This window comes from Rhagoletis pomonella, unplaced genomic scaffold, assembly GCF_013731165.1.
Source record: "Rhagoletis pomonella isolate Grant_MI unplaced genomic scaffold, Rhpom_1.0 Rhpom_scaffold_00004, whole genome shotgun sequence".
Lineage (NCBI taxonomy): Eukaryota > Metazoa > Arthropoda > Insecta > Diptera > Tephritidae > Rhagoletis > Rhagoletis pomonella.
Genome location: NW_023458558.1, coordinates 13,854,789 through 13,871,850, shown reverse-complemented (window position 1 = coordinate 13,871,850; position 17,062 = coordinate 13,854,789). Strand labels below are relative to the sequence as shown.

Below are 17,062 nucleotides of genomic sequence, written 5' to 3'. Positions count from 1 at the left end.
CTAAACCAAAAATCATATTTGGCCCACTGTCCGTCATTGTACATATGTAAATATAAGCTTATGCAACTCAATAACTTGATTTATCTTATATTACCTTTGCACTTATGTACGTACAATTTTCAAAGCCAAGTTACATGATCATACTTTAACCCGTTTTTGATGTGGTGGAAAAAGTTGCTTGAGTGATGTGGTAGGGTATGGCAATATGGGTAATATGACCAACCGTACTTCCTTCGAAAGTACAGTACTTCTTTTTGAGCTGTTGTACCTCGTACTTCGCAGTACAGTCAAATGTAATTCTTTGCAATTTGTACTAATATTTAAGTTGAGTTTTCGGCAACGGATTAAAAGAATTTTAAAAGGTTAGTGATTTCAGTTAAAAACGGTACTCATAGATCAACACATAAGTTATGACTGTGGAACTCTTCACTTCTCTAGCTGAGAAAAATCATTGTCAAGGGCTACTCAATCAAGAAAAATTAAAAGGTGTTTAAGGGTTTCCGGGATGCGCTTAGCTCAGCTGTTAGCGGTTAGCTACTCTAACTTCTACCGCTTAGACTTTGTTGCTTTTTCCATTTTTTATACTCGAGCGCACTTGCGCATAAGGGGGTAATGTGACCAACTAAATTACGCTCCCTTTGCACACAACGTAAATTTCAGAAATACGGAAACTTCGATATTTCGAAATTTAAGAACACAAATTTACTCAATGAAATAAGATTATTATGGGATTATGGGAAAATGGGCCCCGCACCGCTAATTTATGACAACACAAGTTTATCTCATTAAACTCCAGTTTCCCCAATCAATTTTAAAATTTATAATTTTGTTCGGAAAATTTGTCATTTTAAATTTTAACAGGGTGATGCATTTTAAATTGATTGGTGCAACCGGCCATAAGTCGAACTAAACGTACTAGCGAAGATCTTTGAAATAGGGGTAAAACCAACTCGCTTACCATGTAACGGTAGTTTTCGGAAAGGTGGAAAGCTATATTTAATAAGTGCGTCAGGTATTTAATGTTCGGCTTCGCCCGAACTTAAACTTTTTAGGCTTATATTGTTATTAAATAAAGTTTCGTTTCTAACTAATAAAATTGGTTTCTTTAATTTGTATACTGTCAACATTTTTATACCTGAGCGCACTTGTGCACTTTGTTCACACAACGGTTGTTTGTAACAGGCAAAACGAATCGAGATAGATATAGACAAATGTATACATAAATAATAAGAATGAAAAGATAAATCGATTAAGCGGTGACTGTCTGTCCGTCCGTCCGTCCGTCCGTCTGTGCACACGATAACTCGAGTAAAAATTGAGATATCTTAACGAAACTTGGTATGCGCACTTTTTTCGGGCGTAGGACGGATGGTATTGAAAATGGGCGAAATCGAACAATAACCACGCCTACCTCCCATATAACGGTAATTTTCAGAAATACGAAAACTGCGATAGTTTAGTAAGTATTGAAGATAATTCACTCAAAATTGATATTTAGAATAACTTTTAGACGAAAAATAAGAATATTAAAAATTTTTGGAAAATGGGCGTAGCCACGCCCACTTGTAGTTACATGTGTATATCTTGGTAACCGCTGCACCAATTTATTCCAAACTTGGCACAGTTTTTGACCCTGGTACAGCATACCAAATGGCCGAAAATTTTCAAAATCGGAAAATAACCACGCCCACATCCCATATAACGGTAATTTCGAGAAATACGAAATCCTCGATAAATCAGTAAATATTAAAGTTAATTTATTCAAAATTGATGATTGCAACAATACTTTACCAGGAAATACGTTTATGAAATTTTGGAAAGTGGGCGTGGCACCGCCCACTTATGATCACATCTATGTATCTCGTTAACCGTTCTAGCAATTTGTACCAATCTCGGTATGGTTTTTGTGCTTACCACATAAAAGCAAACCGTTGAAAATTGTTGAAATCTTACTAAAATTACGACCGCTTTTCATGTAACGGTAAATTTCAGAAATGCTTTAAATTTCAATTTTTCGAAATTTAAGGATGCTAGTTAACTTAAAATTTATACACCCGCTTATCATGTAGCGGTAGCTTTCGGAAAGGTGGAAAACATATATTTAATACTTACGCCGGGTATTTAATGTTCGGCTCCGCCCGAACTTAGACTTTCTTACTTTTTGTATATTCTGCTTTGGCCATTTTCTCATTGCTTTCGTACTATTTTTGGTTCTCAGGCCCGGTACTTCTGTGAGCTATGAAATAGTTGGTCACATTAGGCAAACCCCATACATACTAGATTTTATTTGTGGTTTACTTATACAACAAAAAACCGACCCACGCACCACATAACGCCTAAATTTTTGTGGAATTATTTCTTTTCATGTAAGTATTATACGTTCTACATATGAAATAACTCTGACCATAAACACGGATATTCCAAATATCTGAACTCCTGCGCCACCTATCGGGCAAAGTTTTTGGAGTTACGCTTTTTCGTGCAGGTGATATTCCTTCCAAATATGAACCACATCGCTCTATAAATATGGGGTTTTAAAATATTTCGACATCCGCGCCACCTAGCGCCTTAATTCGTATTTCACATTGCATTGTCTCCGGGTTCTGAGCTAAGTTAGATTTCATTACTCACAGGTGAAACAAGATTGTAAAAAATACTTTTTTTTTTGACATAAAAGAATACATATATGTACGGTATTTGATTAGCTATTAGAAAGCCTAAGTTATAGTGAATATTAAACAAATACATATGTATATGTTCTGGGGTATGGCATAATTTCCTACACCACAGCCAGGTTAAATAAGTAAAAAGCGTTGTAAAAAGGGAAGTTGAAGAAAAGAAGATAGCGCTGAACTCTTAAAAAAATGTAAGTATGTGCATAAACATAAATACTATATACATAGGTATGTTTACGTGCAACCAATTTCGTCAAAAGAAAGAATCCCAACAACAATGTCTACATATTATCGGAGCAACGCTGCCACAAAAACATCACATGAACATCATCTGTGTATGCATGTATGGAAATATGTTTGTAAAAAGAAATGAAATCGAAACCGAAAACACATTCGATGAGAGTGAAAGTTGGTCGAACGGTTGAATGATTGTTGGCAGCGTGACTACTGCATGATGTCGATGACGATGAAGTATTGCGCTTGTGTGAGCGTGTGCTATGAGTGTGATGCTGGTAGGTGAGGGCGGTGCCGCGCGGAGAGAGAACGAGGTGGTTACGCAGTCATTGTTCAATGTCGGCACGAAAGTTTATCGAAACATATACATACATATGTATGTATATTGTACAGCATCCCAATTGGAAAATTAATAAACCTCTGGAAAAAAGTTTCACGACTGAATAAAGTAAACGAGTTAATAATAGGTGGCGGGGCAGGAGACGAACAATTTTTTTATGAAAAAAATTTCAACTGAATGGGAAGTGTATATTTTTGTGTTAGAAAAATATAAAATACAAAAAAATGTGTCCTTTGGTATGCAAAGATGCGGCTACCGAATGGATATGCGCTTGCATTACTTTCGTAGGACATATTGTAATGGTTAGGCAAGATCACTTAGTACTCTACCAAATATTAACTTTTCGCAACGGGATATTTTAGTTTTTCACTTATATGTATGCATGTATGTAAATGCTAAGCTTTTATGTTTTTTTCTTCGTGGGTAAGTACTGTTAATTAGGCTGTTATTATATGTATATATTGCAGATGCCGTTAAACAACTCGAATTTCATCAGATACTTGCGTTTAATTGTTAAAATACATACATACGTACGTTATTTTAAGTATTGGGCAATATTGATGCGGAAAGTAGTAATTGTTCGATTCTCAAAGGAATCGACAATAGCCAGTTACTCAGTATTACTAAGTACAATGACTTACTTTTAACTTGTACTCTGTATCGTTTCCTAAAACTTAGAATGAAGCTTCCATACATCACTCCACAATAATTTTTCATATAAACGGCCTCAAGCTCAATAAAAATTGTAAAATACTATTATAAATCGAAGCTATCCTAATGACCATCATTTCATACCCAAAAACTATAAACCTAAACTTTAGAAAGTATATGCACTCCGAGCAAAGCGTGTTATACTTTGTTCTGGTACTGCGGTGCGCGCATAGCGCGGTATAGCATTTTATGAGTATGTAGTCTTAAATTTTAATTATATGTATATATGCACCTTAACATCCAATTCTTCTCACATTTATTTCAAACCCTATCATAAGGGCACTGTCCCATGTCGAGTGCGGCTGTGTGAACGCATCAGTGTTGCCATTTAGGTGCTTTGGGGTTTGATTTAGCTATTTATATTTTAAATTGCCCCATAGAAATTTGCTTTTAGCCCCTAGCTCTTTTTGAGCTCTTTTAAATTTGAAACAGCCCTTTGAGCCTCCAAAAATCTTAGCTTAATTTTAAACATTAAATTTCAACGTTTCTGCTATTTGTTTGGGTAAACACATTTTCAACTGAAAGAGCTATTGTAGCAAAAATTTAAATTGACCGCTTTTATTAAATTTCTCAAATAGTTGAAATTTTCTGTTCGATTTGGCCGTTCGTATGCCTCGCATATTCGTTATTGCGTTTTTTACCAACTGGAATGAATAAAAATGAACAATTTTCGAAAATGCTTTAAAACTTCGTCATCTTTCGAATTTATACGCCTGGAACTCAGAAAGTACTATGCCGATTGACACTAAAAATATAACAAAGCAATGAGGCTAAATATTATCTTTCGAAAGGTATGCAAAAAAGATAAGTTGTATCCGCTTTTTTAAATTTTTTTTTTTGGAAATAACTGCAAAAGAAAACATTTTCGTGTTTAGCGACCCTAAGTTAGTATAAAAAAAAATTCTTTTTAACGAAGTCCTTATTTTGTGTAAACAAGTGTAACTATTGAACTCGTAATGTATCTAAATATTTTTTATGTTTTCTTTGTTCGAGTATTAAATTCGGAATGTTTGTTTAGAATGAAAACTGCATTTGTCTGTGTACATTTGGCCTTTTCGATGTTGTGGATTCATAGTTTATATAATTTAATTCAAGCTCACTTCATATGTACATATATTCCCTGTTAAAACGCTTGACTATTGTGGCATTTTTCTTAGTTTTCTTGCTCATACAGAAGTTGGTGGGCGGTGCGTTTGCCTTTAAAATTTTTCACTTTCCACAAAATATGTGTTATTGTGGAATGTTTTGTAATTCTAGATACATGTACTAACGAGTATACATAGCGACTATAAATACATACATACATATGTATGTATATAGAAACATATCGAGATGAAAGAATATTTTCAAGCTATACAAAGTATACAAACATCTTCTCGCCTTCCTATGGTGAAACGAATACAGAAGGTGGCGCTAATTGTGATGCCGCTAACTCTCTCTTGAAAATTTTGGTAGAAGTGTGACGTCATAGCAGATTTTTTTTATTGCCTACAAATACATACTTGGAGATCTCTCTCAGCTCTCTCCACCGGCAAATCTGCTATCCACGTTACTCTCCCCAAATTTCACATCAACCAGCGCAATTTTGTATTCTATCGGTCCTGGAGTATCCCACATAATTTCTTATTCTGTCTGTTTTTCGGTTGAAGCTGTAACCGCAAAGACTTTCGTTCTCATTTGTCAACATTTTCCAGCGTAGATATTTTCTGGTTTGTGTACGAACTTATACGTTTAAGCAATTATGTAGTTATACATAACTACACATGTATGTATGTACATACGTAAATATTATCTTTAATACAATGGACTCGGCTGCTTAATAGCCATCTGTGACCAGTAGCTTTTGTGTAACATTTTGCTCATCGCACGTTTTCATAACTTTCATTCTCATAATTTAACATTTTTGGCTTTCATTCCTTCAAATAGTACTATTGTGGGTTGCTATTTTGTTATTTTTTTTATTTTTATAAAATGCAAATTATTTGTTATAATGCGAATTGTTAGGCTACTGCTGTACCATTGTTTTTAATATCGCCTACACTTTTTCCAATTTTTTTTAATTTTTACCAACATTTTTTTCGTTTGCCGCTTTCGCTTTTTATCCATTTTCGTTGTGATTTTCCTTATTTAAGTATTTTAGGTGTGTACTCTTTTCTGGTTTTAAATTATACGCCGAAATTTAAATAATTTTATCATTAATCTCAAATTGAGATCTACATATCTACTGATGGAAAAGATAACCAAATATACTACGACTACGAAGCAGGTTGTCCACAGAAATCTTGGGAAAAAAGTTTTCTTGTACATTGATTTATAGATATTGTTTTTGTATTCGTAGGCATATTGTGCAAACACACACACATGCGTAGATATAGCTTACGCTAGGCTAAGCCCGAAACAATTTATTAATAAGTTTGCGTCGAGAGGATTTTAACGCAACAAGCTTCCGCTTTGAATACAGCGCGGCATAAGCAGCAAGCCCGCCCTACCATATACAATGCAATCACTGAACAATTTAGTTCATCAACTGATTTGTTGTTCAATTCACACCTTTCAACTTTAAATTCAATTTGTACTACAACTTTTTAGCCTGCTTTATTATAGCACATTTTATATTCTCAATGAAAGTACATCACGCTTACATTGCCTAATACCCATACTCGTATAAGTCTGATAAGTCAGAACCAATGTCCTACCAAAGCCTTGATAGCCGCTTGAACAGCCAATACACGCTTGCTTCCTAGTTTGCTTGCCAGCTACATATCTCTGTATTAAGAGCTCTACCGTGATTCTGAAACATAAAATTGAGAGGACTTCTCCATCAAACCTTCTGTCAACCGTCGAAAAAGTTCACCGGCGCCTCTATCCAGCTCCAACCGCCTTTCCTTCATTCCATTCTAATATCGCAATGATCCAAATTTCAAGGAGCTCCAGTCTCATCGCATCCTTTGCTTCTGCTATCTTAACTCCGATACCGACAAACGCTCCATTAAGCATGACATTAAGTTTCAGAAAGCGTCAGACGAACACCATTAAGGGAAGATTGCTGTGAGGTATCATTACCTACCTAGTACACGAGTTTCATCTAACTAGGATTTACAGCGAGTCCTCTGTTTGCTGACCACCTAGCCAGCAGCTTAAAATAACTTTGGATCTGCCCAAAGGGGGCATTCGGAATTTTACTCCTCACTAAAAGTTCATATACATATGCAACAACTCGGCAGTCTCTACTCTTCAGTTACTCTAGCAGACCACATTTCAAAGAAGAGATAAGACAACCTCAGATTACTATATGTACATATAGTGTGTACAGTACTAAAATGGTACCATTTTGACATATCCTTCCGTGGGTAGCTTTTGTTAGCCAACATCATAGTTTACAAGTTTCAGTATTTGCGTATAGTTGTTGTGGAAACCTGTTCAATTTGAGTTTTCGCATTTTGTTTTACTTCGTATTAGAAAAGAAGATGAAAATATAATTGTGAAGGTGACAAAAGAGATGATAAAAAACGTTGAAGGTAAAAAAGTGAAAGCGAAATTAACGATAAAGACAAAAATTAAAAGAGTGACAAATGCACCTGTACCCAGGCATGCACATTAGGTTGGTCCAGGAACGCATGTGAAAAAGTAAAGTCGGAATTTTTATGCTCTCACCCCCTAAGATTGTTAATACCGAAAAAAGTATACCCCAATTTGAAATCAAAAAAATTATTAGAGGTCTCTCAAAAAAAAGGTTAAATTAACAATTGGGTATTGTTATTGGAAGTCTCCTCAAGATAATAAAATATTATTTGGGATATTTGGTCGGACATTTAAATATTTTTTGATATCAAAATAAAAATAAATTAGGGGTATAGCTTTTTCGGTATAGAACAATTCTAGCGTCTGAGAGCATTAAAAATCCGACTTTACTTTTTTTTTGTACCACCCTAATGTAATGTAATGTATATAAAAATTAGGGTAACTGAAAGGGTGTGAAAAATTACTGACATTTTTCGATGAGAATCGAAATATATTTAGTCATGAAAAATCTAGTTATCGAAGTTACCCGAATTTATCCCGTCAACGATATTTGTAATTATCGAATGTTTATCAAGTTATCGTAATGTATCGAGTTCTTTCAACTTATCGAGTTATAGATATTTGTTGATTTATCGAAATTTGTTGGTACTTATCGAAATTTGTCAGTTTATCGATTCAAAATCTTTGGAAATTTTAAAGTATGTCGAATTATCTAAAGTTGTAGGGTTGCATATATTAATCGAGTTATCCCTATTTATAAATTTATCGAATTTTGTCGGAATACAAGAGTGTATCGAGTTATCAAAATTTATATGTAGTGATATCCAAAGTTTCTCGAGATTATCGAGTGATAAAAACGCAAAGTTATCGAATTTTATCGATGGTTATCGAAATTTGTCGAGCTATCGATTTTGATTAAGTTATCAGAATTTAGTGTTTTTGGAGATCATAGAGTTATTAGATTTTTACGTGATATATGTAAGTGCAAAGGGAGATAAAGGAGTTCTATTTGGGAGAATGACAATTTTAATGCCTGGTGATTTCCGCCAAATTTTGCCGCGTCAGCCTAATTGAAAATTGGTCAAAATTTTAATTTAATTTCATTTAATTTTTATGAGAGACCGCCCACATGAAATTTAAGTTGCATATTTTCTCTAATTACTTTATGACTAGAAACTGCCAATGGTGAAGACACTATTGAAATTCCAAATGATTTCCTTGCTGACTCAAATAATAAAATTGAAGAATTGTTTGAGTATATTATGGGCAAAACATTTTTTCTGATGACAATTTGTATTCTGTTATGCGAACCCCAAAAAATGATGATCGCTCTTTTATCAATTCAGACATTTTGGAACGTATGCCGAGACAAGAAATCTCATACTTTAGTGTTAACGGATGTTCGGGAGCATAACAATTTGACTAACTTTAACTGTTTTGAATTCTGTTGAGTAGTGGTCGTAAGGAAAATTCGCATAAAATTATTGCTTATTAGCCGAAGCTGCTACCGAAAACCTGCCACACGGTTGCAGAGGAAATATTTTATTTATTAAAAATGTTCGACAAAAATTCTAATTGGAAATGTAAACTACCGAGTACATGAAGTTTAAATTTAAGATTTTGAAGAGGTAAAAAAGTGAAAATATAAATGCAAGGACCTGTATCGACAACGGGGAGATTAAACCGACAAAACTCTGCCACTACATTTTTATTTTTTTCCCACGCATTGGCCTTGTTTGACTACATACTTTTATTGCTGCAGATTTGTACACTCTAAAATATGCTTGTTTAAATTTACGCATATCTACTTATTAAGTGAGGTAACCAGGTTTCTGTGTTAGTAAAATTAAGCACAGCCAGTTTATTTTTAGATATAAAATTTGTCGCCTGGGGAAAAATTGCACATACAATTTTTAAAGAAGAAATTAAATAAATATTTATTGTTAGTGGAAAATGTATTTTTACGTTCAAAATGTTAACAATTTTAAACATTTCGTGTTCAAAAGCCTCATCTTATTTACACATTCTGGTTGAAAAATGAAAGCTTTTCAGTAGTAGTTTTACAAACACTTTTTAGAGTGTAGCTTTACTCCAGCTACTAAAGTTTGTTGTTATGCATTTCGAAGAATAAGCGATACCAATTTGAGTTCAATACATACACATACATACATATGCGCTATTTTAAGAATTTCCAATTTTGTTCAAACTTTTACACGCAAAATTAGCGTTCTCAACTTAAAATATGTACAACTAATTTTATAATGACCAAAGCCAAGCATCACTAATAATGCCATTAAGTTTGAGAAATTGCGGAGAATGTGAAGCTATTTCGTTTAAACAGAGGGGAGTGCTTTCATTTAAAAATGAATCGAAATTATGTTAGCCAAAATGCTTAAACCATAACTCGAGTAATTTGTTGCTAGACAACCGATAATTAGCCAACCCACTTCGCAGGCCAACAACTACATACGTACCCTCAATCCAAGTGGAAATACTCGTAGCAAACTGTTCCTTCTTTAAAAAGCGTTTTACAGCGCCTATAATTTTCCACACTTTATTGTTGGCCAACCACTGCCATTGACTCGAATGACTGCTTACTGTGCTACTCGTATTTTAAGACCTTGATATGAACATTTTTCTTTTCTTGGCATAAGATACATGCATACAGTGACTCGCAACAAATGATCACGTGTTGATTTGTTTTTTAACATTTGTAATGTTTTTCGAGCAATTTTTTTTTTTTGTTATTTTTCTATAAAATTACCCTCTAAGCTTTAACCAAAACCATATAAATCACCGTTTCAAATTTTATACAAAATTTAGGGATATTAAAAAAAATTTCATCTAAATTTCAACTTTTTAATCTAAATCTTTAGAACATTTTTGCGTCTGCAGTTTTGTAGCCAATGAAATTTTAGTCCAATAAAGTGGCTGAAAAATCCCCTTGATTTTTGAGAATTTTGTTTGTGATGAATTTTTGCACTTTTCCAAAATTTCAAAAATCAACACCAGGTTTTGTAAATTGCGTGCGTTATATAAAAAAAAACCAAAAGCAGTCTAAAAAAACAAGAAAGCCGGTTGAAACTTGCACTTCATTGGACTAAAATTGTATGTTCTAAAGATTTTGATTAAAAAGTTGAAATTTTTTGAATTTACCTAAATTTTGTATCAAGTTTAAAACTGTGATTTATAAATTTTTGGTTAAAGCCGTCCAGTTTTTAATATAGCTCGAAAAATATGATGAATATTTAAGAAAATCCAAAACACGTGGTAATTTGTTTGAATCACTGTACGGTACGAATACGCGCATGCGGTTTGGCCAATTAAGCGTTCAAAATGGAAAATCGTTCTGATCCACTCAAGAGGAAAATTACACTGCACTGCGTCATACAGTAGTGCAGGGAATGTCAAAACAAGTGCTCATAAAAAGTCAGTATGAGTCGGTGAGTGAAATGGATTGTATGATTGAAAGGTTGACGCGGCCTTTCTTTTTCATTTCTGGCACAATTTGGAATGGACAATTGTAACAGATAATTATATGGACTTTCGTTTTGTTTTAGATTTTCATTTCATAGCCCATTACTATGTTCCGGTGGAATAGGATCGTAACGCTCAAATGAGTATAAAATCTGGAGTAGTACATTGCTAACGATTTAGTATTAAATTATCACAAGTTCGCAGCAGTTCTATTGGCAAAAACGGTTTCGGTCGCGTAAAAATCTCAACGAGACGAGACAAAAAACAAAACATTTCGGTTTGTTAACTTAGCTCCTTTGGAAATGTGGCTGTCTCATTGTATTTTTTGTGCGCTGCTGCTTGGCATACTATACGACACACCCGCCTCAAATGCCACATTATTAAATACAAAAACGGATACTGCTACGCCCAGTACAGACCCGTACTTGAGTTCTCCGCCACATGAACGCGCCGCGCATACACCGCGTCCTGCCGTCCAAGCCGCCAACACGGCGTCGTCTGATTGTCTCACCAACTCGTTGGATTCGGATTCAATCTATTGTCGTGGCTCGCGTGCTATACGCAACGCTATTAACAATTTGAATCGTATGGATAAACCGTTAGTACTGATGCGCGGTCTGGAGATTGTGCCTAGTGCGCGTGTAGGTGAAGCTGCGCCTGCCGAGTCTGCACTCGAGAGCGATGACTCCTTCTTGGGCTGCGTATCGGAATATTTGCGCAATCATGAATTGAATATAAAATTTTCCGATTTGCTAGCCGATGAAAGTGAAAATTATTTGGTGCGCCAAGCAGAACGGAACGGCGACGGTCAAGCTGATGGCGTGCAAGGTGGGTATTGACTGGATGGAGTCGAAGGAGAAAAGAAAAGTGCGCATTTGAAATTGGCGAAAGAGATGCTTAAAAATAAGGCATCGTTTAAAAAAATTTGTGTATTAGGCTGAGTTGCGAAAAAAATTTACAATCAACGCGGAATTATTTTAATGTCTTTAAAGTGGAAAGAGCTGTATATGTAGCATTCATAAATTAATTTTCGCAATATATATATCACATTTAAAACGACATCGAAAATACCGAAATTAAGAAGACAGCCCCTACAGTTAATGCCGACGCTAAGCATAAAAATCCATACTGTATGTTAGAAAATGACCAACAAGGCCAACAATTTCTTAACTTCATTCGAGTGAGTTCGAGCGAAATATTCTGTGTTATACAAAACGGAAAGGCATAATGATTTGTAGAATATGATTTTTGTTCCCCGAGAGAAGGCTCTGATTTTCAATTGCGTATCGAACGAAAGTTAACAAGAATTATTCTTTGTTTGATCTCCAGGCTGAGATTATTGGTTGTGTTTATGGTGGATGCATGTATACAAAGTCTTCCACTACTTCAAAGTTATAGCTGCCAACAGTGATGTGCGCCCCAATCAGCGTTGCTACGGACATATTTTTTTACCTACCAAAAGTTCCTACCAAAACAAACTTATTACAATTTTGTTTGAGTTTTTATTTTTTTCAATGTCAAGTTTATTAGAAATGTAGATAACAGTAAAACTAAACGAGCTAGTTCAATAAAAACAAACAACTCATTTTTCTGTACAGGCTTATTCAAATGTATGTCTCTTAACACATACACTGTCGGCAAAAAGTATTGGCACCGCAAATTTCGCAAATTTTATGGAAACATTTTTTTTTCTAATATTTTTTCGCCAATTTTTTTATAAAAATATGGTTCATTACACAAAAAAAAACATAAAAATACAATTCCTAATCTCTGTGCAAAACTCATGAAAATTCAGCAAATTTTCAACTTTTTAATCAAATTTTTTAGAAAATTTTGAGCATGCAGATGTGTAGCCCAATCAATTTTATGATGATGATTTTTGGCAATTTTTTTTCACTCTTCCATACAAAAAATTTTTTCGACAATACTTTATATGGAAAAATTGCAAAACACCTTCAACAAAAAAAAAAATCTTAAAAATCAATGCGATTCTTGACTAACTCCGATCTTGCATTTTTTTTTACTAGAATTTAATGGGCTGCAAAACTGCCTACTCAAAAAAATTCTAAAAAATCTGATTAAAAAGTTTAGAATTTGCTGAGTTTTGCACAAAATTTAGGAATTATATTTTTATTTATTTTTTTTTGTTGTAGAATGAAAAATATTTTTATAAAAAATTTGCGGAAAAATATTAGAAAAAAATGTTTGCGTACATTTTTGCCGGCAGTGTACATATTATTATTGTTATTATTCTTATTATTACATCAAGAATACTCGTGCTGCAACATAGTAAGATCTATTGTGCTAAACCCGGCCCACAAAGCTTGCAGCACGTATCTAGAGAAACCCCATTTTATTCAAATTGTAGTTTAACTTGCAATATCCTCTCAGGATGACAGTGCGCGTACTAAGACTCTGCCCGTCTAAGTTCAATAAGTCTTTCGGAGTTCCCCTGGAGGAGCTTATGAATCTCTTTGATTATCTTATTCCCTTTGACTTCCGCCAGTGGACAGCAATCTGAAATTCTTCCCAGGCCCTAAATAGCTCTGCAGTGTATCCTTTAGGAGAATCGCAGCAGCGCAGACTTTTCTGGACCCTTCGTCCAAGTACGCCTGCCCCAGTACTCCCGTCGTCCATCTTCGATCCGTCGGTCAGTGTTGCCATCTTTTGATTTTCAAAAAGCACCAAAAACTTAGAAAAAAAGCGTTTTACCACACTAAAAGCACCAAATTTTTTTTAATCAAGGGATGCTTTTTTCATAACATAATACCGAAGTACTGCACATTAAAATTGGTATATCTCGAGAAAGAAAAATCGAATCACATTAAACGAAAATGAATTGTATGTTTTCATTATATAACCTCAAATATCGCTAAAAACCGTGTTTTGGGAACTTTGAGGTTAGGATATCTCAAAATTCTAGTGCTAGAGCAATTGTGAGGCCAGATTTTGATGCAGCACCAAGAGACGATGTGTTTTACTCAGGTGGTAAAAAAAAAACAAAATTTGTACAAATAATTAGAAAAGAAAAAATTAAAAACTTAACTTACTTGCGTACTAGCATTTTCAACGCGAATAGAATTTAACAAGGCGGGTTTGCAACTTCAGCTTGTTATCAATCATGGTTGTATTTTAGTCCATTTAAATTTGTAGGTTCTTGTAAATTCAGTGCTGCCACAGCCTTAAATATTTCAAATTATTTCAGGTTTTAACTATCTCGAAGTAATTTTAGTTCAGAAAAAAAGCACTAAAAAGGCACTATGCACTAAATAAATTTTTATTACGTTCTAATTTTCAAAAAGCACTAAATCTAGTGCTTAAAACACCCAGTTGGCAACTATGCCTCGGTATGCCATACTTGCGACCTTTCGTTATTATCGCTTCACAGCAGTCCCTTTCAGGAATTCTGACGTGGAAGAGTTTTTAGTAGGATAACTCGGGTCCATCCTGGAATGGCTTCAGAAACTCCAAATGACCTATCCAAATGGGCTATAAAACTGCATACCTAAAATTTTTTCTAACAGTGCTGAGTAAAAAGTATAAAATTTTGGCAATTTCTTTTGCATTTTTATAATTTTTGTACAAATTTTGAAATGCGCATTTAAATGCAGTTAATTATATATAAAATGAGGTAGACTTTTTTACAAAAATTTAAATATTAAATAAAGGAAAAAAATATATAGACTAAACTGATTGAAATAAGGCGTTTCCTTTTATTTCTGCCACTAGTATCTTCTTTCGACCACACAATACATATGTTGACTTAAGACTTTTTTGCATCGAGCTTTTTTCGACATGCCTTAAGTTCCTTTATCAGATATGTGCACGCTAAAGTATTGTTAAATGCGTATAAATTTATTTATATTTAAATAATGAAGTAGATTTCAGACCCATTTGGACAGCTTCTCAAACTATATTGATGCAATTTTTTCGAGTTAAGTTGTTGGAAAATAATGAATATCTAAAACCCGGGATCCCGGTATTGTATGAACGATATCCCGAAAATCCCGGGATCGCAAAAATCGAAACATCCCTAGAAGATTCTAAAGAGTCATCAGGCTCCTAATCTTGTCATGTCATCTCGTCAGCGTGAGATTATCAGTTCAGATTATCATTATATTTAATTCATTTCAGTTTTTAATTTAAATATTGTCCTTTTCCTACTTGAATTAAAATGGTGGGTGCCTTGTGTTGATGAATGGGCGAACAGAAGAAGCTCTGAGGTATATACATATATACATACATGGTTCTCCGTATGTACTATTTAAATTTAAAGAAATAAAAAAAAGTCTAGTTTTTCAAGTAATTTATGTCGCTATTAATAAATTTTTGTAATATTCTTATCTACCGTTATGTTAAATTACGGATTTCTGACGATTTTTTGCTGGTTCCAGATTGAAAACAAGGGTGGTCCAATTCTTTCCAACAGTTTAACCCATCAACTCGGGCCTTTTTGACCTACTGTTTAAAAAATTGCTTATAGATGATCAAAATGTCCCCTAAAATATTATCAAATTTTTCTAAGGATAATCGAAGGTAATGAAAATAATACTAATTTTCATCAAAAAGGGGGCATTTTAACCCTGTGTAGAAAACATTGCGATGCGACGGAGCAACACCTTCCTGTGGTTTGGCCACCTTATGAATGCTAACGTAATTTTCACACAACCGCCTAGTACTTGTATACGTCATTGGGACCCCAGCTTGAAATAACTTACGAATGTAAAAATTAGGAAAAGAGGGTTGCTTTTTATAAAAAGTCGGTTTAAAAAATTTTCTGTACTTTATTAAAAAAATACACAATAAAATTACCTTGTTTTTGTTTTATCTCCAATAATTGAGGAGTTAGATGGCAATAAGGGCACTTCTGTTAAAACTGCTTTCCAAGATATTTGCGTTAAAGTTGAGTTCGGCATTAGCCGATTCTTTCCCCATAAGCCGATTAATGGGCATCGGCAGCGGTACCTAAAAAAAATTGGAATCGGTCGGACTCTAATCCCTAGTACATACATATGTATTTATCGACACATAAATCACTATTTTTGCCATACCATTGATATTAGTATTATTGTCACATAAATTGTGTAATTACAGCAGACGAGGGTAAAGCGGTCGGCTGTAAAGGAACAGCTGTACAGTTGCCGCAGCGAAATCCGTCAGAGTAAACAGAATAGCCGCGCACGACGGCTTCCGTCTGTTGTAATTTTGATTTGAAAATTATTAAAATAAAAATTTGTTCGGTATGTGCGCGTCTTAATTTTGACAGCGGTTAACCGTCGACCGCTTTACCGTCGTCCGCTGCAATTCTGGGTACAGCTTAAAAATCCAACTAGTCTTCATCAATTGCAACTGTAATTACTATTTATTTTCCTCTATTATTATTTTTTTTCTTCTCTTTTCCCCGCACAGAGGGTCGCAAGAAGGACAAAGGGCAAGGTATCATCTTGGCAATGGCATTGATGTTTGGTAAAATGATGGCCGTAATGGGTTTGGGTGGAATTGGTGCAATGGCATTGAAGGCACTCGGCGTTGCAATGGCAGCGCTCATGATGGCCGCATTGGTAGGTCTGAAATCGCTAACGCAGCACGGAGGTGAAAGCAGTCACAGCGTACAATATTTGAGCGGTGGAGAGGGACATCATCACATGAGACGCCGTAGTAGCAATTATGATGCTTTGGGATTAGCGTATCGTGGATGGCGGAAAGATCAGCTAAAAATGCAGGGAGTTTGAATTTATTTAACTCTTTAGATTTTTAGCAGATATGTAATAATTTACACCGATTTGTAGGCTATTTGTTTAATAACTTATTTATTTATTTATTTTAGTAACGTAGAAAACAAATGTAATGCAATCAAAAATGAACAATTGTCTGTGTTTGTATTTCTTTTATCTTGGCAAAAGATGACACACGTAAGTTGTGAAGTATTTTAAGCGTATCTTAAGTTTATAACGGCGTTCCCAGTTAAATCATTTGCATTTGTCATGGCGCATCATTTCGTTTAACGCTGAGTGCTAAAGAGGCATGGCGAACTTTTTTTTTGCAAGAAATTGAAGACATGAATTTGGGCCGTATTTGGTTTCAGCACGAGCTGTGATTTGAC

The 17,062-nt window shown here is 34.5% G+C and overlaps 1 protein-coding gene across 1 annotated transcript; it reads left to right on the top strand.

The window, feature by feature from the left end:
• Window positions 1–10,942: 10,942 nt before the first annotated feature.
• On the top strand, window positions 10,943–16,691 carry LOC118738114. The gene is made up of 2 exons (XM_036469034.1): window positions 10,943–11,787; window positions 16,369–16,691. The coding sequence occupies exons 1-2, from the start codon at window positions 11,262–11,264 to the stop codon at window positions 16,689–16,691; spliced, it is 849 nt and encodes a 282-aa protein (XP_036324927.1). The 5' UTR covers window positions 10,943–11,261.
• The last annotated feature ends 371 nt before the right edge of the window (window positions 16,692–17,062 follow it).